General features: G+C 40.0%; 2 protein-coding genes across 2 annotated transcripts in view; both read left to right on the top strand.

Annotated features, from left to right (window-relative positions):
• LOC594486 (ER membrane protein complex subunit 10) overlaps window positions 1–2,447 on the top strand; it is a 7,326-nt gene extending 4,879 nt beyond the window's left edge. Inside the window, exons 5-7 of the mRNA XM_030989559.1 lie at window positions 269–456; window positions 1,351–1,447; window positions 2,184–2,447. Coding sequence (XP_030845419.1) covers window positions 269–456; window positions 1,351–1,447; window positions 2,184–2,252 — 354 coding nt within the window. The 3' untranslated portion in view covers window positions 2,253–2,447. The remainder of the gene's footprint in view (window positions 1–268; window positions 457–1,350; window positions 1,448–2,183) is intronic.
• Window positions 2,448–6,961: 4,514 nt separating this feature from the next.
• On the top strand, window positions 6,962–22,011 carry LOC594489 (CD151 antigen). The gene is made up of 9 exons (XM_030989558.1): window positions 6,962–7,430; window positions 8,214–8,847; window positions 9,577–9,722; window positions 10,677–10,874; window positions 14,892–14,966; window positions 15,465–15,563; window positions 16,968–17,162; window positions 18,232–18,315; window positions 21,129–22,011. Exons 3-9 carry the CDS (start codon window positions 9,624–9,626, stop codon window positions 21,192–21,194), a joined length of 816 nt encoding a protein of 271 aa, XP_030845418.1. The 5' UTR covers window positions 6,962–7,430; window positions 8,214–8,847; window positions 9,577–9,623; the 3' UTR covers window positions 21,195–22,011.
• The last annotated feature ends 166 nt before the right edge of the window (window positions 22,012–22,177 follow it).

Raw genomic sequence — 22,177 nt, 5'->3', positions numbered from 1 at the left:
TTTTTATCAATAACGAATGCTAAATTTCTATGACAAATTTGCTCTCAGTCAAAATGCCAATGCCAATGCCAATCAAATGCCACAATTTCAGTAGCTTATAAAAGGTATTGTACCTTGTTATTGATAACAATTCTTATGAAACGGGGCTCAGTTTCACTCTCGGTTGTCAGTTGAGCCAGTGTAATAATCCCTTCAAGCAGGTTTCCACAGTCCCATATACATAGTATTATGTTGTGATTGTTTTTTCTTTTTCCTTGAATTGATACAGTGTGCACTTTTAGAGTCCCGTCTCACGGACAACATTACGGTTAGCGTCGACCAATCAGGAAACGTTCTGGGCGTGTCTCTTGTACCGATGGATGGGTCATGTGACCGCGACCCCACCGTTGAATCGTCATCATTACTAGATTACTTCAACACGAGTGTTGCACTTCAGGTTACTACAGCGGGACCAACGTGAGTACTAGATTTCAAGACCTCTTTAAATAAAAGCCTTTTTTGTATTATTATTTTTAATACAGACCATAGAGAACAAGAACAAGAAGACTAAATATCTGCATGAATTATCTTTGCTTCTGCAAATCAACATTAGTTTTTAATATTGTTTCTTCACTCTTACATTTTTTTTACATTTAGTATAGAGTTATTAGTGTATATTGTCAGGAATGCCAGTTTTCAGGCAATAGTCTGAATTCAGGCCCTGGCAAGCTATTTTCAGACCATAGTTTAGGCTTTTTTTGTGTATAAAATAGCTCATTCTAGGTTATTTTCAGGCCCTCTGATCAATTCTGGGGGTAGGGAATATATTTGTAACATGATCTGACGTTTTATGCTTTAAAGTGTAAAGATACAGCTTAAAGGCTTTATAGAAATATTCAATAAATATTGCGGTGCTTCAGCATTTAATAAATGAACCAACAAATGCAGAATCTCCTGAGTGATGTTATATTTCACATAGGCCACAGGCTGAAGTTGAAATATATTGCACAAGGGGAATTCTAAACTTGGAGGTGAATGCATGCAACACTTGTTATTCAAAATTGAGGTTATTTGCAATCCTTTAGATTCATGCCCTATTAATTACATTCAGGACTGTTGCCTTTGAAATGTGGGCAGCTAAGACAAAGCAAACAATGGGTACAGGCAGGGAAGAGAGGTGCGCAGTTTAATTCATTTTTGTACTCATTTTACCATGCAGAAAAGTTTGTTATACTGCATGCTCGTGCACATATAACGAAATGTTGAGTCACATGACAGTTTCCCAGCCAATAGTAGGGTACTCTCACACAACTTATTTTATATAATTTGATGATGATGATTTTTTTTTTTTTCTGTCACTTTTTACTACAGACCTGATACACAGGCATTTGTGAGGAAAATGGAAGACGAACGAGAGATGAAGGAGAAAGGAAAAGGACCAGATAACAGATCTTTCTTAGCAAAATATGTAAGTAAGCATATACGGTCAAACCTAGTGACCACCTGTATAGAAAGACCACCTGTCTACAAAGACCCCTTTTTATTGTTTCCCTTGAATTTGGTTTCTCATTGAAACATGTAATAGCGCAACCCGTCTTCTTTTAATACAGTGTTTGAACTCCAGAAGTTGGCAGGTCTGCACTAGGGCTATGGGTAAACACAATAGCAATGGCATCTGAACATGAGAGCATGCATAACAATCAGACTTGGGCAGGGACTTGACTTAATTAGCATACATTAATTGAGAGTATGGTTGTACAATGTCTTAAAGGGCTTGGGGATCATTGTCTCAGATTCTGAAACAAAATCCTGGATTTAGCTCATGCTGCAATGATAATTATAAACATTTAGGTCAGTCAGGAATCCCATGAGTGACTTTTACAAGCCTATCGCCTGTCTGAATATCAAGATATTTATGACTGGAAATTGAAATTTTAAAATTTGTTTTCCTAATGGTTTTTATAACACTACAATCTATTGGGGAAAATGAGTATGGTAAAAACCGGTCACTCAAAGGTTTTTACTTTTTTTAGGCACTTCATGATTATTTTGAAGCGCAATTTTTTTAGGGCTTCAATATTACACTATATCAAAGACACTGATAACATGTAGGGCCATGCATCAATGCCTTTAATTAGCATACATTAAATGAGAGTAAGGTTGTTCAACGTCTAAACACAACTTTTCTTATTCTTCCATTGCAGTGGATGTACATCGTTCCTGTGGTTCTGTTTGTCTTGGTATCGAGCGGAGGTGACCAAGCCAGAAGCTGAGGCAAGAGTAGTCTAAGACTTAACCCCCTGACTGCCAAGCCACATAGTATCATACACTCTCTGTAGAACTCACTTACAGGGATATTGTGGCTGGCATTCAACGAGTTAACATCAGGGACCCTGTTTCACAAAGCCTTTTTTCAATGACAAATGACAAAAATTAGTGACAAATCTGCTGATAACCAATCAGAAGCGAGGATTACAGTAGCTTATAACAAAAACTGTCATTTGTCACTGATGACAAGTTTTGTGAAACGCCCGTCAAACGTGCAACTATTAGTTTAACTGAATAACTGGGTAATGTCAGTGATCTCTGAAAGAATTTGTGACATAAATGTGTAGACCATGATTAAACAGTAAAACAATGCACAAATGTTTTCTAGATTGAAGGGGGAGGGGAGGGGGAGGAGAGAAATAAAGATGACAATATTGATGGTGATAATGATAATAATGGTAATAATAATAATAGTAATGATGATAATAATGATCGCGATAATGATAACTATAATGGTGATGATGATGATGACAATGATGATGATAATAGTGATGATGATTATGTTGTTTACAGTCTCAAAGTATTATAATGGTCCTTGAGTAAATCCTACATTTCACCTTCATCTTAATCTTAAAAATCATTTAACCTCCTCCACCCTCCCCCCTAAAATAACCCCCAAAATTCAGGTGGCTTCTTTAGAAAAAAAGGCTGTAACTAGAAACTTTTGTAGTTTTCAAAACCTATGAGGCAGTTTCCAACCATTGCAGGTTGAAGTCGTACTTTTCAAGCCCCTTTATGTTTCAAATATCGATACTATACTAGTTCTAGCTGTTAGAAATACATGTTTGTATTTTTATAACACTTTTTTTTCTGAAAGTGCCCTTTGTAAACATGTTAGCTGTAATATTTTGATATCTGTGTATGTCAGGGAGTATATTAGCAGTCCAAACAGACTAGTTGATGTGTGATCCGACTATGAGTTTGTGTATTTGTGTTTTGATATGTATATGTTTATGCCACACTTTTTTTGAAATCTTCATTGTCTGTAAATCATTCAGTCAAAGTTGTGAAATAAATAACTAACTGTTGATATCCATTATAATTTGTTTTGAAAGTTGATTATTCTTTCAAACTCATAATTACAATCATTTACAAGAATAACGTAGTGCAAACATACATGCACAAGTTTTCACTCGGAGAGAGAGAGAGCTGAACATACAGTCAAAGCAAACATACTTGTGGAGAGATTTTGTGGGTGAAAGGGTCCACAGATTTTTTCTGCAAATTATTTTTTGGTCATACTTCTTACATGCATACTGGGTGTTATTGAATTTGTGACCCTACAACAAAGCCGCTTATTTGTGAAAATAAAACAATTGTGAAAGTGACAGGATTCATGATATTGCCTACTGGCCTTTAAAAATCTTTAAATGTGTAAGGCGAGGCGTCAAAAATATCGATACCAGCAGGCTGCCGCCTCACGTATTGGCGCATCGAGGCTGCAATTACGGCCGAAGCCTGGCTGGGGCAATTATTTTTCACTTATTAGCCCAGCCGGCTTGCGCCAGGCTGGGATCTGAGGCTCGGTGTCCATTCGAAAGGCGGCAGCCGGCGCATGCTTTTGTTCGGAGACCATTATGATGACATCATGAGTTAATTGAGGGTCCTACCGCCAGCGGTAGCCGGCTGAGCTAATTTAAAAAATGCAGCCAGGACGCACAAGTGCAGTTAGCTGCCGCTGGCTGGTATATTTATTTTTGATGCCTCGCCTAAAGATATGGAATTCAAACAATTCAAAAATGATTAAGTCACATACATTAAGGAATAGGATTAGATATTATACCTTTTATAAAATTCAATCTGTTGATGAAAGTTTTAAATTCTCTCAAACAAATGAACTAATATATTTGAGCAAGTCTTGGCATTTTAGTGTGTGAGAATTCTGCTGTTCTAAGTAATGCTCGATAGCTTCATGTAGTCACATGGAAGGCTAGATTGTAGAAAGGAAGTTAAAGATATAGACCGGTATTGGTAAAATTGCGGTTCAAGGGTTTTGGGTGCAAAATATCCTTTCAAATATTGTTTAAATATCGCCTTCAGAGCTTTAGATGGCAATACCTCAACCTGAATTTGCAAAAAAGCAGAAATATATGCCCAAATGTTCAATGTTGAAGTACATTTTCGATATCTATCCAGGCCGGATCGATATGATAATTTACCAAATATATCAATTAGTAGGCGGTTTCCCGGCAAAATTTGTATCATCACATATTAGTCAAAACATATTCTTTCACATGATTGGTAATAAGAGCTTCCAGCCTTCCATTTCATTTTTTTGAGAGGGGGGCATTTCCAAAGCTGGTCTATACCTTTAATACAGAGAAAGTTGGAGGAGACAGGTAGAGAGAGACAGGAATAAACAGAGGGAGCAAGAGACGGACAGAGAAATAGAAAATGAATTTGGTAGAGATGAGGAGAAGAGAGTAACTGATAGAGAGAGATAGAAAGTGAGAGGTAGGGAGGAAGAGAGAGAGAGAGGTAGACAGATAGTTAAAGGGTGTGTAGCATGACAAGACTATGTGTTTTTTCCGTGGCCTGGCTTGGGGCTAATCGGGTATGATACGCCTATGGACGACATTACTGCAGTATTCACGTGCATGCAACATACGCGAAACCGAAGCGTGAAGAGAACTTCGGTCTGTTTCACGAACGCTAGCGCACTGACCATTATGATCAGGACCATTCGTTAACATGCAGTTGTCCAAAAGAGTCGTAGATGGCATTAACCAGTATTTGCCATGCTACACCCCCTTTAAGAGACCAACTTGTTACCAAATTTCTTTGAAAGTTATGTAAAAGTGTCAAGAGAAAATAAGGAGAGTGAGAAAGTGAGAGAGCCACAGAGAGGCTGAATAAAAAGAGGGGGGAAAGGGAAAAAGAGAAGAAAGACATTGGGAAAGAGAGAGACAGATATAATAAATACAGATAGAATCAAGAGAGGGAGAAATAGTTAATAGGTAGAGAGAGAAAAAAAATGAAGATGAACAGATTAATAGGAAGAGGAGAGAGAGAGAGAGTGAGAAAAGTAACACTAACAGGTCATTAACTCATTACTTAAATATTTCCCTTAATTAAGTTTACAAGCTTGATTAGACTAACAAAACAAACCAAGGACTCTGGCATAATTAGTCACATGTCATCTTTAGATCAGACTTCACAAGATCGCTTGTTTAGCCATGTGACGTGCAATCATTAGGCCTGTCTTCATCAGCTCGAGATTGCCAAATAGCCCGCTATTTCTGATTTGGGAAATATTCCAGAAGTCTTCATCAGCTCGAGACTTTACCTCGAAATTTGAAACTCGAGCTCGAGAAATTAGCTGAAGATATTTTGCTCAGCGTTCGCACCGGAAAAATAGTGGGATATATTGCAAATTAGCCCAAGATATCTTGGGATGATTATCTCGACCAAATATCCCACTAATTGCAACTTCGGGCTGATGAAGAGGCAAATTAACTGGATAATTTGCAAACGGATAGTTCAAATAGCGGGATATTTGGCAATCTCGAGCTGATGAAGACAGGCCTATTGATAGCTCTAGATTACCTGGAAAGTTGGTCAAAATCCATTAATCAAGGAAGATGAACCAGGGAACTGGGATTTTGTAGCCTTGTGGAAATGAGTAGTCTGTAGAGATCAAAGACAGATTGAGATAAAAGAGAATGGAAAATGGAAAGGGAAATTGAATAGGGAAATGAGGGTAAAAATATCTGAAGAAGCTTTCATTTAAATGGCAGGATAGAAATTATTTGGAACAGATGAAGATAAAGGCAAAACAAAAAATGGCAAAAAAGAAGAAATTATTAAACAGTTTTGATGAAATATCATAAAGAAAAGGAAATTGGGGAAATAGGAATGAGCAAAAAAGCTTTAAAAGAAGATAGATTGATGAATAAATAGATAGAAAGATACATGTAGGTAGATAAGTAGGTGCATTTATTGGTCTCTTGCAGACACAAGATATTAATTGAACAATTGGTTGCAGATAAAAAAAAAAATGCATGAAACCCATTTTTATTAATGATTTAAAAACACCTCATTAAGAAATTACAGAAAGAAAGCTTGTTCAAAATAGTTATGAAGAAATCTATTGTGAGGGGGAACCTTAAACAGAATTTAAAAGGAAGGTACAAGAAATGAAATAAAATAAAATAAAACAGAATGTAAGAAAAAAAAGGACTTTGCCTTTACTTGAGTTTTCAAACTTTTTTGAGGGTTTATTTCACAAAGAAATCCATACAGGACAAAATGAAAAGAGAGTCCAAAATAAAACAAAACTTAATGGAAAAATGATATACAGTCAAACCTGCTTTAGTGACCACCTGTCTACAAAGATCACATTTTTTGTTTCCCTTAAAAATGGTTTTATCAATGAAATATGTACTTAGGAACCTTTCTACAAAGACCGCAATTTTTTTTATCCCTTGAAAATGGTTTCTCATTGAAACATGTAATAAAGGAACTTGTCTACAAAGACCACCTGTCCACAAAGACCACTTTTGTGTCCCTTTGTGAGGTCGCTATAGACAGGTTTGACTGTATTAAGAATATCAAAGCCAGGCTGAAGGAAAGACCTATTTATAGAACCTAACAAGAGGAGAGATTTACAAGGATGCTTGAAGTTTGGCACTTAGTCCTTACAGAAAGGAAGTCAGTATGAAAGGGGGGTCTGGGTAGTGGGTTTTGTGCCCTTCATACGCTCCTTCCTTTTCCAGAGGAAATAGCCTATCAACAAGAAAACTGAGACTAGCTAGTGTGTAGGGTATTAGGAAGGGGGGTTAGGAGGGGGAAACCCTGCCTGCATGTAAAACCTTCTCATAGATGCGTCACACGTACACATACTCGCACTGTACATTGAAAAACAAGTTTACTCATGTACAAAACCTACATGTACAAGTGCTAATAGAGATTTGGCTGTATGATATACCGCACCCAATTAATTGTGCAGTGAGTTTAAGGAGTCTGAAAGTAGGTGAATGAAGGCCCCATGGATGCAAAGCACTAGCTAAACTGTCTTAAACTATAGTTTTCGGAGGTGCTTTTGAAACTCTGGATTTATGTGGATTTTTAAGAGTTACGCGGGAAGGATCCATTTTAGTGTGGAACATCACAAATATAAAGAGGTGAGTTGATGTCTTTGTGTCAGCCTTTTCTGAAATATTCTGTCACTTTGATTTTCCTGCATGTGTAAGCCTGTATTGTGCAGATGAATGTATACATGATGGACGTTGCACAATTAAATATCCACTTAATTGGTATTATTATCTGTTCCAGTGGTTGTATTATTTATCTTCTTTATTGCCAAATAATATGATGATATATTATAATAATGATAGTAATAATCTGTTGTAGTTGTTCAACTATGAATTTTACAGAAAATGAATAAAAGAGACATATTGAAAAACACTTCATAATGTGTTTCTTTGACTAAACCTTTTTGTTTTCATTTGAGCAGCATTTATGCCTTTTAATAACCGAATCATTATCAAAGCTTATAATAAACTCTCAAGGGGCCTATTTAATTTATTTATGATTTGTGATTAATTTTTATATCTAATGCTTTTGCCCAATGTCGTATGTCACATTTGGCAGTTCGAAACTATGGACTATTATGATAATTGATGGAATCATTAAATTATAAATAAAATTTCCATTTGCAATAATACTGTACATTAGTACTTGACGATATTCTGTAGAATTATGAATAATCTCTACAAAAGGATCTGTGATTATTTCCTATAGTATATTTATTTATGTGCAAATGCATACAACACATGTTTAGGATTCTTGTATGTTTCTTCTCATAAAATTGTAAAATGTTTTGTCTGCAAATTGATAAGTCCAGTTTTCATGCAATCCAATCTAAGATTTGATATATGTTTCTTGACATATCATTATATTTGCAGGAAAACTTGAATACAGAAAGACCAGGATCTGCAACAACAGATGACACAAGTGAATTTTTCAGCAAAAAAATGAGAGAAGAATTTTTCATCCAGTTAAATTGATCTTTATTGTCCAGTTGAAAGTAAAATCTCAAAGTGATTAATAAAAAGAAATTGGCTTTATTTAATAAACAATCATTAGGTACATAGTGTGACTTTCAGGAACTCTGATATATTTAGAGGGCATTTTTCCAAACCTTGGAAAACAAATAAGCCAACAAAGAAAGATTTAGATACATCGAATACATTTAAAAGCAAAGTTATGATAACATTGCAAGTAATGAAATAAAAAAAAGAGAGGAGACAATTTCTTGAGATCAAGGAAAGTTGAAATAAGAAGAACAGTGCATAATCGGTAGACTTGTGAACAAGAGAATATCTGACTGAAGAAAAAAATCATATTGGAAAAGGAAGATCAGTGAAAAGAGTATTCACTGATTGTGATTGAGGGAACGACTGAAGGAAGATCAAGAAAGGAGCAACACTGATTTTTTTCTTGTGCTTGAGGGAACGACTGACTGAGGGAACAACGATTTGAGAAAGGAGATACATGTACTGACATTAACCTTGTGATAGAGAGACCGATTTATCGAAGGTAGAATTTACTGTACGTTTAACATGACTGATATCTTTGATTATACTTAATTTCACTAACCACCTGGAGAAGTATCATAACTACAATACTACAAAACTACAATACTTTATGTTTCTTGTCAAATGTATTTTATAATTATTTGTAATACATTTGTAATACATATAAGTTTATGGTTTGTATAAGATGAGGATCTGTACATTTTAAAGCTAATTAGTAGAAGGCTCATTACACATGTTTTTCACCTCATCTTTCTTGATATATTCCTCTTACTTACCCTTCCTTTCTTTTCCTTTCATTCTTCTCTCACCTTTTGTTGATTCTTGCTCCTATTTCTCACTCATCCCTTCTTCCTTTCCAGACTATTGTACTTTTAACTTGTAAATACATGTATTTCAATTGAATTCCAATGGCAATTCAGTTGTAAGACCGAGACGATGGAATTTTTGTAATAAAACCCTTCTTCTATACATATATATGTATACTAATGGCTCAGTGGTTAGAGCGCCCGCCTCATGAACGGGAGGTCGTGGGTTCGAACCCCGGCCAAGTCATACCAAAGACTTACCATAAAATGGGACCTTCTGCTTTCTAGCTAGGCGCTCAGCATATTAGATTGGAGAAGGGTAGTAATAACATATTATGTTATGCAGGGCCCGCCTTGAAGAGCAGTTTCATAACTGAAGTGGCTACCCTGGGTAAATAAAACGTTATTATTTTCATTATTTATAGAAGAGGAAGAACCAACCGTCACCATAGCTCCCAAGGAGAGACTCGTGATGGAGATCGAGGAAGATCCTCCGACGCCTGGTCCACCCTTATCGGAGCAAGGACAGTGCTATCGTGTCTTTCTCTACTGTCTAAACGTCTTCTTTGTGGTGAGTAGATCGATCCCTCGACATTTCCTCTGGTGGCAATTGCTCTAGCATTTTTGTTGTCAGTGATTTAGAGTCGGAGTTGAGTTACAACTGGGTTTTAGGGTTAAGATCTGGGGGATGTTTCACAAAACTTGTCATCAGTGTAAAATGACAGTTTTTGTTATAAGCTACTGAAATCCTTTCTTCTGATTGGTTATCAGCAGATTTGTCCCAGGGTTACATGTAGGTACATGAGATCCAGGGATGAAGATAGAAATTCATCTGTAGGATCCTGACAGAGTAATTGCTACCAAATGATGCGTCAAGCAACTGGGGGGTGTTTCACAAAGATCCTAAGTCGAATTTAACTCCAAGTTGAACTTAAACATTATGGAGAGCCATTTGTAGCCTAAAAATAAAATATACTCAAAAGCAAAAATTCAAATATTTTAGACTTTTTTTTTTATAAATTCCACTCAAGAACATGTGACATAAGGAGTGAGATTGTCATAAAGTAATTTCCAAGCATAATATTGCATTCTCATACCTACACTGTAGAATCACTTTAACAAACATACTCCACTATTTAAGTCTTTACTCAGAGCCACAAATACGTGTGGGTTCCTTATGTAACAGGGACACCAAAAATGTCACAAAGGGGGTCCCTAATTTGTGGAATTACTCACATGTCATTGTAATTCAGTGCTAGTGCTAAGAGATATTATGGAACAGTTTACCAGTTAGTATCCGTCAATCCTCAAGGATAGTTTGAAGTATTTTTTGATTAATTGTGATTTATAGGGCAGTTTTATTTAAAGTAAGCTTTTAATTATCCGCAATGTTATTATTAGAATTATGTATTATTATTGCTGTATGTTTATTTTTTGTTGTACCTTGTTTTGTTAAGAGCTAGAAGCATTGTATTTAGAGCCTTATAAATGTAATATTTTATTATTATTATAAAATTTGTTATAGTTCACAGGAGTGGCAATGGTGGCGATAGGAGTATGGGTCCAAATGGACCCCATTAACGAACAGGTCGCGCTTCTCCTTGGCAACGACCTTTTCAAGATGGCCGGCCAGGCCATCGTCCTTGGTGGAGCATTGATCCTCGTAGTCTCCCTGCTTGGATGTGTCGGGGCTCGTCTAGAGAACAAGTGTCTCCTAAAGATGGTGAGTTTCTTGATTATAGGTTTTATTTCTACATTAAAGATATACTTTAGTTCTGGTAAAAAAAAAAAAAAATTAATTCTCACAGAATCAAATGAAACTTACACTAAATGTTCAAGATTACAAATAAATGTCATATGCCAAACAATTTTGGAAGAAGATGAATACTGGCTGAGTAATGAGCATAGAAAGATAAGGAAATCAAGGTATAGTAGCCCCGACACCATTTGTGTAGTTCCATATACATGTTTCTGTGTACAGTGCTTGTTACTTTACCAAGACTGGGCCAAATTTATTATGATTTTGATGACTTTTCAGTACACACCAATACTTACATGCTACATGATCAACTTTTTTCTGATCCATTCCACACCTTTTCTTTCACAATGCAATCTCTATAAACTGCATATGAAAAGAATTTACAAAGTAACGCATATATATACAAGGTAACAAAACATGTACATATATTTGATAGATAGGTGGTATTACAACAGTAAAAACAATTTTATGCAAGTCATTAAATACAAATGATGCTAGCAATAATCTACAGTAATGAAGAGGAAACTTTGGAAGCATTATGCTTGTGATTAAGGTTCCCTTTGCATAATACATTTGTTACATAATATATAAAAATAAAAAACAAAACAAAAGAAGAAAAAAAATGGGTGTGTGGTGCAGCCAACCAAGAAGTGTTGATAGTAACGATGGTCTCCGTCATGATGACCTTCTTAAGCATTTGCATAATGAAGAAGTAGTTTACGTTATATTCAGAGAGGGAAGGAATATTTTATCTATGCTTTAGCTGCGGAAAAGCTGGGTAATTTTAGAGCTCTGTCAGTCAGGGAAGTGTGGATTCCTTCAACATCAACAACAGAGCCTGCGGAAATATTTGCCTGACATAGCAAGATCTTTTTATGGCAGGAAGATTCTATTCATTGAGAATCTATCCTTGGCCCTGTATTATAAAGAGTTGATTGATTCAAACTAATCGCAACTTAAAATTAATCATAACTGTGTACTTAAAAGATAGCAGTTGCGATTGCTTTCAAGTTATGATTGATACAAATCAATCGTATCTTTTAATAAGACGGTGTCCTTAACTCTTTAAAAGTAAGGCCTTGGACTTGAGCTAAGTGACTGTGTTTTCAGTCCTTGGGCAAGTCCAAACAATTTTTCTCTAGTAAGTTATTACCGACCACATCAGAGATTTTAGTATGTATCATCACTGTATCAGATTTAGAGCCATACCAGAGCTTGGATCAGACCTAGTAAACCCCTCAAAATAAATTTGGGAACTCAAGTTTGATTGATTATATCTCTCTTGGGGGGTATTTCACAAAGATCCTAAGTCGAACTTAACTCTAAGTTGGACTTAAAAGTTATGGAGAGCCATTTGTAGCCTCAAAATAAAATATATTCAAAAGCGCAAATTCAAGTACTTTAGACTTTCTATAAATTCCACATCAAGAACGTGAAATCTTATTGATAATAGAAACTATGAATGATTTCATTGATTTGTATCAACATTTTATGCCTTTTAAAATAACTTTCATAAAATATTTTCAACGGCTTTCCATAATTGTTAAGTCCAACTTAGAAATGAGTTCAACTTAGGATCTTTGTGAAACACCCTCTTGTTATGGTATAATCATTACAATGTTTAGTAGCATCAGAAAGTGTGTTATATCTCTTTCAAATGATTCCACTTTTCGTTATGATTTCTCAATCATGGCGGAATCTGCATTACATCAAAATAAGGGGCAAGATCAAATCACTGTTCTTGTTCAGCTATGCATCCTTCTCTTTTTGAAGAGTGTATATTGGGCTGCCATAGTGCACTGCATAACTATACCAGTGCTTACCAGTATAGTTTGCAACTTTTCACTTTTTTCCCTGCCTGTTATTCAGATGTACTGCTCATTCCATGGCTTCAAAATCATAATATGGTTTCATTGTATAGTGGAATAAACTTTCTATCTAATGATACTAAACAAAGCGATTAATTTTCCCATGACAAGAGAGATATAACTAACCAAACTTGAGTTTCCAAGCTTTTTTTGAGTTTTTTTTTAAATGAACAACATATTTGATGTCACACTTGTCAATATTTGGTAACATTTGAGACCCCAAATAATCTAATATCTAGGACTAGCTCATTATTCAAATTCTTGCATATATAAAGACAGAAAGAGCTGATATCAATCAACACACAATAATTCAGCAAATGATTAGCTTAGGAATGTTCTCCAAATTGGTTCAAAAGTTAAGACACTTTAAACAAATCATCCAAATGAAAAGCATTAGGAAATACATGTATGTGGCACTCATTGACTGTTTTGGAGTAATGCAATGATAAACTATATTCTTTAGCAAGTTTAGCTAAACTTCAGCTACTGAATATACATGTATTATGTAATATACTTGGTTTTGCTGTGAGGGGTCAGGTCCCAAGGCTCCAAAGAACATGTGCTAACATACTGTATATACTGGCCTTTAACCAATCAGTCTCATTTACAAATTAATATATAAATATAATAATGTGACAATCTACTGTACTCAACTTTTCAGTCCGTGTTGGCAAATAATTTCAATTAAAAATCAGATTATTAAAGTTTAATTATCTCACAATCAACTCCCCAGAAAGTGGAAAATGTGCATACATTGCATACATTGTGTGCAGGTGAGCCTGAATCCGATGACCGGGGTAATAATATATCTGTAAAGCGCTTGTGCACATTGTTGTATCGATGTATTGGGAGCTATATAAAAGCGGAATAATATTATTATTATTGTTATTAACTGGGGTCTTTTTATCCAGACTACGGTGTTGTTGAGTGCATGATTCAGGCATGTTTTACAGGATGTATAAGGTCATGACGTGCGTACGTTGTCAGGTCGTCTGTGGGTAGGCGGGTCTTACTCATCGGCATCAGGGGAAACCATTGATGCTACTTAGTCAAGAAGTGCTTGTTGAAGGGGCAGACAGCATTCGGAATAAGATATATGACCTTCCTGAAGTTCTTATAGTTAAAGGGATTTTTGAGTTCTTGTTTAAGACAGCAAATGCATTCACTGAAGTGCATGGTTATTGCGCTCTTATTCTTATTTATGACATTTCTAGTGCCCTTTTAGGACCTAAAATAGCTATGAAGGTAATTTTAGACCCCAAAATGTGTGAAATTTAGCCAATACGATCATACAAATTCAACTCCACTTTAAAAAAAATACGTTGACCATTAATTGATAATATCAATACATGGGCCGGCTGATTGTGCGTATTATATCCAACACGAAACAGCCAACAAAGTAAAGTATGATACATTGAAGTGGGGGGGGGGGGGGGGGGGGGGAAAGACCATTAATGACAAACAAAAATAGGCATTGTCCACAGCTTAACAAAATTGTATACAAATATACTTTTAGACATACGACTGAGTGCCAGTATTTTGAAGGGGCAAAGATTAAAATACACTCAGTTGACAAGGTGACGCGGTCTCTTAGGGAGAAGTCACCAGACTGTTGATCACAAGGTTCGCGGTTCGAGTCCTACCGCGGCACTATTGTCCGTTGGCAAGACATTTATCTACATTTGCCACTCTCCACCCAGGAAAGGTAAATATTATAGGTACCTGGTGGGAATTTATTCCTTGAAATCATAAAAATAAAAAATAAAAAATTATTCCTTGAAATGCTTGAGTACCAGGAGTGTTAAGTTTAACAGACATGAGCACTGTGCAAGAGCCCACTATCATCGTTATTATCATTACATGTACATAGTACATTTGTTAATTGTTGAATTATAAGGTACTGGCTATTGCAAAACTCAGTAAACTGTATATGCTCATTGCCACACACAAAACACAATAACAGATTGTTATGTGGTGTACATGAAAGATCTTTAAAACATAGTTTGTCAAAATAATTAAGGCAAGCAGAAGCTTGTAAGTTAAAAACAAAGTCACTTAAAAACATAACCCATTCGTTTCATTTTGTACATTTTATTCTCTTCTTACATTGCAGTATTTCTACCTGCTGCTGGCGGTATTTGTGATCGAGTTTTCTGGCGGTATTTTAGGAATGGCATTCTTAGCAAGTGTAAGTATTCTATGTTGATTTATATTATACCCTTATCGCCATGTGAAAATTCAGTGTTTTTTAGGCTAGTTTGGTTAAATTTGATGATTACAAGAACTTCGCAAAAAGCTAATAGCCGTTCAAAAAATCTAGAAACTCACCTATTCTGTTAATATAACTGGAATGCACATTTGAACATGTATATGGACAATGTGCTACTGCACGTAAATGCATTATTAGTAGATATACATTTTGATGAATAAAAGTATAACGGTAATGCTTATAAATATTGCAAAATTGTTTTTGAGTTTCTGATAGTTTAACTCTATTATCAAATAAACATTTACTTTACTTGAACTGTTGCTGAACTAGCGCCATGAGCGTCTCTGGATGGTGTGTGCACTCTATGAGTTTACACTTTTATTATTAAATGTTAGCTGGCTGATATGTTTCCCCTTTTTACTCAGTCAGAGGCCTCATTCTGTTCAGTATCTTCCTTTTTGTTCCTGCTGCTTCTAGGCTGAAACGGAGCAGAACCTTACCTGGTCTTTGAGAGATAACTATGGGGCAGATGGAGCAGAGGAATACACCGAGGCATATGACTTCATACAGAAAAGGGTAAGGCTACCTCCTAGAATTAGGCTGTCTCCATCAGTTATTACCTTCAGAAAAGCCTTTAAAACACATCTTTTTTTGCAGTTTGTAGTTGTAAGACTTTTTTTCTTATTACCCATATATGTATTTATTGTCGGTGGGGTGACAAAACCTTGTATCTCAGTTTTTTGAGATTTTGATTTTTTTGCATAATTTTGTACCTAATGGCCTACGACACCACCTGATAAATCCATGGAACGCCTCTCGTCTCGGTTTTTTCACAAATTCCACACAAAGGCCGGTGTCACAGCACTAAATCTGTTGAGACAGGAAAGTTTTTTTCGCTCTCCTGAAAATTCATGATTTTTGAGATACAAGGTTTTGTCACCCCACCGACGTTATGTAATTTTAATTTTCATTCACTGTAAGCGCTTTGGGCCTTATGGGAAAAGCGCAGTATGAGGTTTTTTTGTATGTGTAAAAAGTATGGCATCTGCAAAAGTCTTATGCAGATAATTCATGTTGCACTACAGTGTTACAAGATCCAGAAATGTGAAGTTAATTACGCTTTACGTCATTAAAGAAACAAAAGTGTGGTGGTTTTGCCACGTCATATCTGAAGGGGGCTTAAATCTAGCTACTCTCAGACCAGGGGGGTGTTTCACAAAGACTAAGGTCGACTTTAAGTTGGACTTAACAATGGCAGGCTATTCATGCCACTAGTTTCTATATTCTTTCCTGTCATTGGTTTCTCAAGGGACGTACAAATCGTGGTCATAAATCTACAGAATTTACCCTTTTTGACGGTTCATTATTGAAGGAAAAATGTTTATCTAAATATCATAATTGAGAGACCAATGGTGACAGCACGGCCTGCTATAATTAAGTCCAACTTAAAGTCGATCTTAGTCTTTGTGAAATAACCCCCAGAAATCTTTTGCATTATACTCAGACATCATTACACGATCTTCTGAATAGAAAGTATTTTTGACATTACTCATTCAAAACCGTTCCTATTCGTTTGTGCATGCCAATATCGTAGCATATTAGGTATCGTATATTTGTAATATAAATATATTCAGACGAGTTCACTTTTTTTGTAATTGATTGGAAAATTGTGGTTTTATTTTTAAGAAAAACATCGGTCACAAATGCCATTACGAACTGCTACGAACGCCATACGAAAGATTTTCAGACAATGGAAATACGGGAAGACAATAGAAAAACAGAGATTTGTACGAAATTATTGCTCTTACGAACCTTTGTGGCCGTAGCATAATATCCAGACAGAGGCTTGGGCTTTAATTGTTTCAAAACAGAGAAAGCCTAGATTTCTAAAAATCTATACTATTTCTAATCCTTCTTTCTATGTCTTTCTTGGTTTAGATGAAATACTATTTCTGATTATTCTCTCTCTGTCTTTCGTAGTTTCGATGCTGTGGCGTAGCCGGTGATGTGATAGATGCGGTGGTCGAGTATAAAATGACGGCTTTCTGGCTGAACCAGTCGCCGTTAAAACCCCGCGACGTGGTGCCTGCCAGCTGCTGTCGAGAGGGCGTCGACCCTGTCATCTGCCGGTTAGAGAGGCCCCAGAACCTGTATAGACTCTACTTGCATAATGTGGTAAGGAATGATTGTGGTAACATGTATGCAGAGATGTGTTGCTGTTGTGTTCATCTTTTTTTGCAGGAGAATCAAAGATTTTTAATAGTAATAAAGATGTACAGTAGGCTTGCGGGTGCACCATGTGTGAGAGAGAGAGAGAGAGAGAGGGTTGAGGAGTCCTGAAAAGGACTCTGACTCGGTAATCTTTCTTGGGGGTGTGTAGTCCTGAAAAAGACTGTTGTTATCTTTCTTAGCATATAGTTCTAAGGAGAACTATAGCGCTTGGAGAGGATGAGTGGCTCGACATTTCGAACAGGTTGACCATCCGTCGTCAGGAGTGCACCCGCAAGCCTACTGTATATCTACATCACCATGCAAGCCGACACTTACAAGCAGCATCTAAGTAATAAAGATGTTTTCAAAAGACAGATTAGCCATTGCTTTCAGATTTTAAAGGTACACATTGTATGTTTCAGAAATATTTTCTCAGTTAGGCCTACATCATAGTAAAATTTCAGAATTAAATGAACCCTTTTTTAGACTCATGAACCGTATTTCATTGCCAGAATCATGGACCTTTGGTCAATGATGCTTCGTAATAATGGATCTTTAGATTAATGCCTCTCTATATGTTCAGAAAAATAAACTTCATCTCCGCATTTGGTCAAAGGCATCGTTTAACAATGTTAAATCTGAGATGCATGGCCCTACGTGTTATCAGTGTCTTTGATATGGTGTAATATTGAAGCCCCAAAACTAATTGCGCTTCAAAATGATCATGAAGTGCCTCCAAAAAGTAAAAATCTTTGAGTGATTGGTTCTACCATCCTTGTTTTCCCCAATAGACCGTAGTGTTATGAAAACCGTTAGGAAAACGCAAAATTTGATTTCGATTTCCAATCATAAATATCTTGATAATCAGACATGCAATCTGCTTGTAAAAGTCATGTGGGTCCTGGCTTACCTAAAAGTTTATAATTATCATTGCAACACAAGTTATTAAATCCCGGATTTTGTTTCAGAAGCTGAAACAAAGTTACCGGATCCCTTTAATAAAATTTGTTTATTTATCATCTTTATTATACAGGGATGCCTCACGGCTACAGAGGCTCGTGTGACAGAGTACGGAGGGGTCGTGGGAGGAGTGGCGATCTGCATATCTGTCTTACATGTGAGTATAACTTTACCGGGGTGAATTCATGCAGGATTTTGTAGAAATAAATAACATAAATTGTTGAAATTATTTTTACACTTTGTGGTTTTAATTTGAAATCCAACCTTGTGGATGCAATGAATGAATAAATGATTAAATCAATCTCTCTCTCTGTCCCTCCCTCCCCCTTTCTCTTTATCTCTCCCTCCTCTCTAAGATGACTCTATCCCTTTCTCCTTCCTCCCTCTCTCTCTATCCATCCCTCGATCTCCCTCCCTTCCCTCCCTCTCGCTCCCTCACCCTCCCTCGCCCTCCCTCTCCCTCCCTTCCCTCCCTCTCCCTCCCTCCCTCTCCCTCCCTCACTCTCCCGCCCTCTCCCTCCCTCCCTCACCCTCCCTCTCCCTCCCTCACCCTCCCTCCCCCTCCCTCTCCCTCCCTTCTCTCCCTCTCCCTCCCTCTCCTTCCCTCACCCTCCCTCTCCCTCCCTCACCCTCCCTCACCCTTCCGCCCTCTCCCTCCCTCTCCCGCCCTCTCCCTCCCTCACCCTCCCTCACCCTCCCTCTCCCGCCCTCTCCTCCCTCCCTCACCCTCCCTCTCCCTCCCTCACCCTCCCTCCCCCTCCCTCACCCTCCCTCACCCTCCCTCACCCTCCCTCTCCCGCCCTCTCCCTCCCTCCCTCACCCTCCCTCTCCCTCCCTCACCCTCCCTCCCCCTCCCTCACCCTCCCTCACCCTCCCTCTCCCTCCCTCTCCCGCCCTCTCCCTCCCTCACTCACCCTTCCGCCCTCTCCCTCCCTCTCCCCGCCCTCTCCCTCCCTCACCCTCCCTCACCCTCCCTCTCCCGCCCTCTCCCTCCCTCCCTCACCCTCCCTCCCCCTCCCTCACCCTCCCTCACCCTCCCTCTCCCGCCCTCTCCCTCCCTCACCCTCCCTCACCCTCCCTCACCCTCCCTCGCCCTCCCTCCCTCACCCTCCCTCTCCCGCCCTCACCCTCCCTCACCCTCCCTCTCCCGCCCTCTCCCTCCCTCACCCTCCCTCACCCTCCCTCACCCTCCCTCTCCCGCCCTCTCCCTCCCTCACCCTCCCGCCCTCTCCCTCCCTCACCCTCCCTCCCCACCCTCACCCTCCCTCGCCCTCCCTCCCTCACCCCCCCTCGTCCTCCCTCCCTCTCCCTCCCTCACCCTCCCTCACCCTCCCTCTCCCTCCGTCTCCCTCCCTCACCCTCTGTCTCCCTCCCTCTCCCTCCCTCACCCTCCCTCACCCTCCCTCGCCCTCCCTCCCTCACCCTCCCTCACCCTCCCTCTCCCGCCCTCTCCCTCCCTCACCCTCCCTCACCCTCCCTCCCTCTCCCTCCCTCGCCCTCCCTCTCCCTCCCTCACCCTCCCTCTCCCTCCCTCACCCTCCCTCACCCTCCCTCACCCTCCCTCTCCCTCCCTCACCCTCCCTCACCCTCCCTCACCCTCCCTCACCCTCCCTCTCCCGCCCTCTCCCTCCCTCACCCTCCCTCACCCTCCCTCTCCCTCCCTCACCCTCCCTCTCCCGCCCTCTCCCTCCCTCACCCTCCCTCACCCTCCCTCGCCCTCCCTCACCCTCCCTCACCCTCCCTCACCCTCCCTCACCCTCCCTCACCCTCCCTCACCCTCCCTCACCCTCCCTCACCCTCCCTCACCCTCCCTCACCCTCCCTCACCCTCCCTCACCCTCCCTCTCCCTCCCTCACCCTCCCTCACCCTCCTCCCTCCCTCCCCCTCCCTCACCCTCCCTCTCCCGCCCTCTCCCTCCCTCACCCTCCCTCACCCTCCCTCCCTCTCCCTCCCTCGCCCTCCCTCTCCCTCCCTCACCCTCCCTCTCCCTCCCTCACCCTCCCTCACCCTCCCTCACCCTCCCTCTCCCTCCCTCACCCTCCCTCACCCTCCCTCACCCTCCCTCACCCTCCCTCTCCCGCCCTCTCCCTCCCTCACCCTCCCTCACCCTCCCTCCCTCTCCCTCCCTCGCCCTCCCTCTCCCTCCCTCACCCTCCCTCTCCCTCCCTCAACCTCCCTCACCCTCCCTCACCCTCCCTCTCCCTCCCTCACCCTCCCTCACCCTCCCTCACCCTCCCTCGCCCTCCCTCACCCTCCCTCACCCTCCCTCACCCTCCCTCACCCTCCCTCACCCTCCCTCACCCTCCCTCACCCTCCCTCACCCTCCCTCTCCCTCCCTCACCCTCCCTCTCCCGCCCTCTCCCTCCCTCTCCCTCCCTCACCCTCCCTCACCCTCCATCTCCCTCCCTCACCCTCCCTCACCCTCCCTCACCCTCCCTCTCCCTCCGTCTCCCTCCCTCACCCTCTGTCTCCCTCCCTCTCCCTCCCTCACCCTCCCTCACCCTCCCTCTCCCTCCGTCTCCCTCCCTCACCCTCTGTCTCCCTCCCTCTCCCTCCCTCACCCTCCCTCTCCCTCCCTCTCCCGCCCTCTCCCTCCCTCACCCTCCCTCACCCGCCCTCACCCTCCCTCTCCCTCCCTCACCCTCCCTCTCCCGCCCTCTCCCTCCCTCACCCTCCCTCACCCTCCCTCACCCTCCCTCTCCCTCCCTCACCCTCCCTCACCCTCCCTCACCCTCCCTCTCCCTCCCTCACCCTCCCTCTCCCGCCCTCTCCCTCCCTCACCCTCCCTCACCCTCCCTCTCCCTCCCTCACCCACCCTCACCCTCTCCCTCCCTCTCCCTCTCTCTCTTTCCTCCTCCAATGTAACTCTATCCATGACCCTAGTTATTTGATAAAATAAAGCCCGGAGCTAATGCTTATTTATCATGTTATATCAATTTATCTCTTTCTTTCTTTTCTTTATTTATTCAGTTGGGTGGTATGGTCTTCACCTTCTTACTGTACAGAGAGATTCCCAGCAAGAGATCCAGATCATGAAGCGGCTGATAACTCAGGGAAGAGGGCCCTGTTTCATCAAACCTGTTATCAATAACAATTAAGTTCCAATACCTGTTATAAGCTACTGAAATCCTAACAGTTGATTGGCTAAGAGCAAAGTTGTTATTGATAACAAGTTTTATGAAATTGGGCCCTGATCATAGATCAGAGATTCCCAGCAAGAGATCAAGATCATGAAGCGTTTGATAAGCCAGGGAGGGCCCTGTTTTGATCAAACCTGGGGGAGCGTTTCATAAAGCTGTGCGTAAAGTTACGCATGACTTTACGAATGACTTGAATATAAAGAGCCAAATGGGATGCCCAAAATTTTTCCTGACATTTTAACAGACCGTGACTGTGTTTCCCATAATCTCAATTAAATTGTAGCCAAAAATACACTTTGCATTAAAATGTTTTGTTAAAAATGATAAGGTTAATCTAAATCTGCATATATATTATAACTTTAGCTCATGCAATTAAAAGGATTTGAAAATCCCATTTAGCTCTTCATTTTCAAGTCATATGGGTAACTTTACGCACAGCTTTATGAAACACCCCTGTTATCAATAACAAGTTCCAATACCTGTTATATATAAGCTACTGAAATCCTAACAGTTGATTGGATGAGAGCAAAGTTTTTATCTTGTTATTGATAACAAGTTTTATGAAATGGGGCCCTGATCATAGATCAACTGGCAGAAGTTTGTTAGCAAGCGTGCATGCCACAAAGCAAATTTTGATAACTCACTCTTTAAGGTTTCGACTGCTCTATACATAGTACACTAATAGTCCGTTCTTGTATAGCGCATAACACATTAAGATATAAAGTCTCTATGCGCTTCCAAAGAGTTTTTGGACATTATTACACTAGCTTTAGCTCCGGCAGCCATTATCAGCACAGTGCATTTCAAGGATCCTACCAGGTACCCATTTACCTCACTTGCGTTGAGTGGCTGTGGGGCAAATGTAGATTAATGTCTTGC

Source organism: Strongylocentrotus purpuratus, unplaced genomic scaffold, assembly GCF_000002235.5.
Source record: "Strongylocentrotus purpuratus isolate Spur 01 unplaced genomic scaffold, Spur_5.0 spur5_scaffold_18, whole genome shotgun sequence".
Taxonomy (NCBI): domain Eukaryota; kingdom Metazoa; phylum Echinodermata; class Echinoidea; order Camarodonta; family Strongylocentrotidae; genus Strongylocentrotus; species Strongylocentrotus purpuratus.
The sequence above is the reverse complement of the archived record's forward strand: the minus strand, read 5'-3'. Positions and strand labels throughout refer to the sequence as shown.

What these genes read in the sequence shown, in the direction of transcription:
- LOC594489 (XM_030989558.1), top strand. Translation starts at nt 9,624, where the DNA reads ATGGAGATCGAGGAAGATCCTCCGACGCCTGGTCCACCCTTATCGGAG. An exon ending in ATGACTTCATACAGAAAAGG is followed by an intron (nt 15,564 to 16,967) that starts GTAAGGCTACCT and finishes TGTCTTTCGTAG; the next exon opens with TTTCGATGCTGTGGCGTAGC. An exon ending in GACTCTACTTGCATAATGTG is followed by an intron (nt 17,163 to 18,231) that starts GTAAGGAATGAT and finishes TTTATTATACAG; the next exon opens with GGATGCCTCACGGCTACAGA.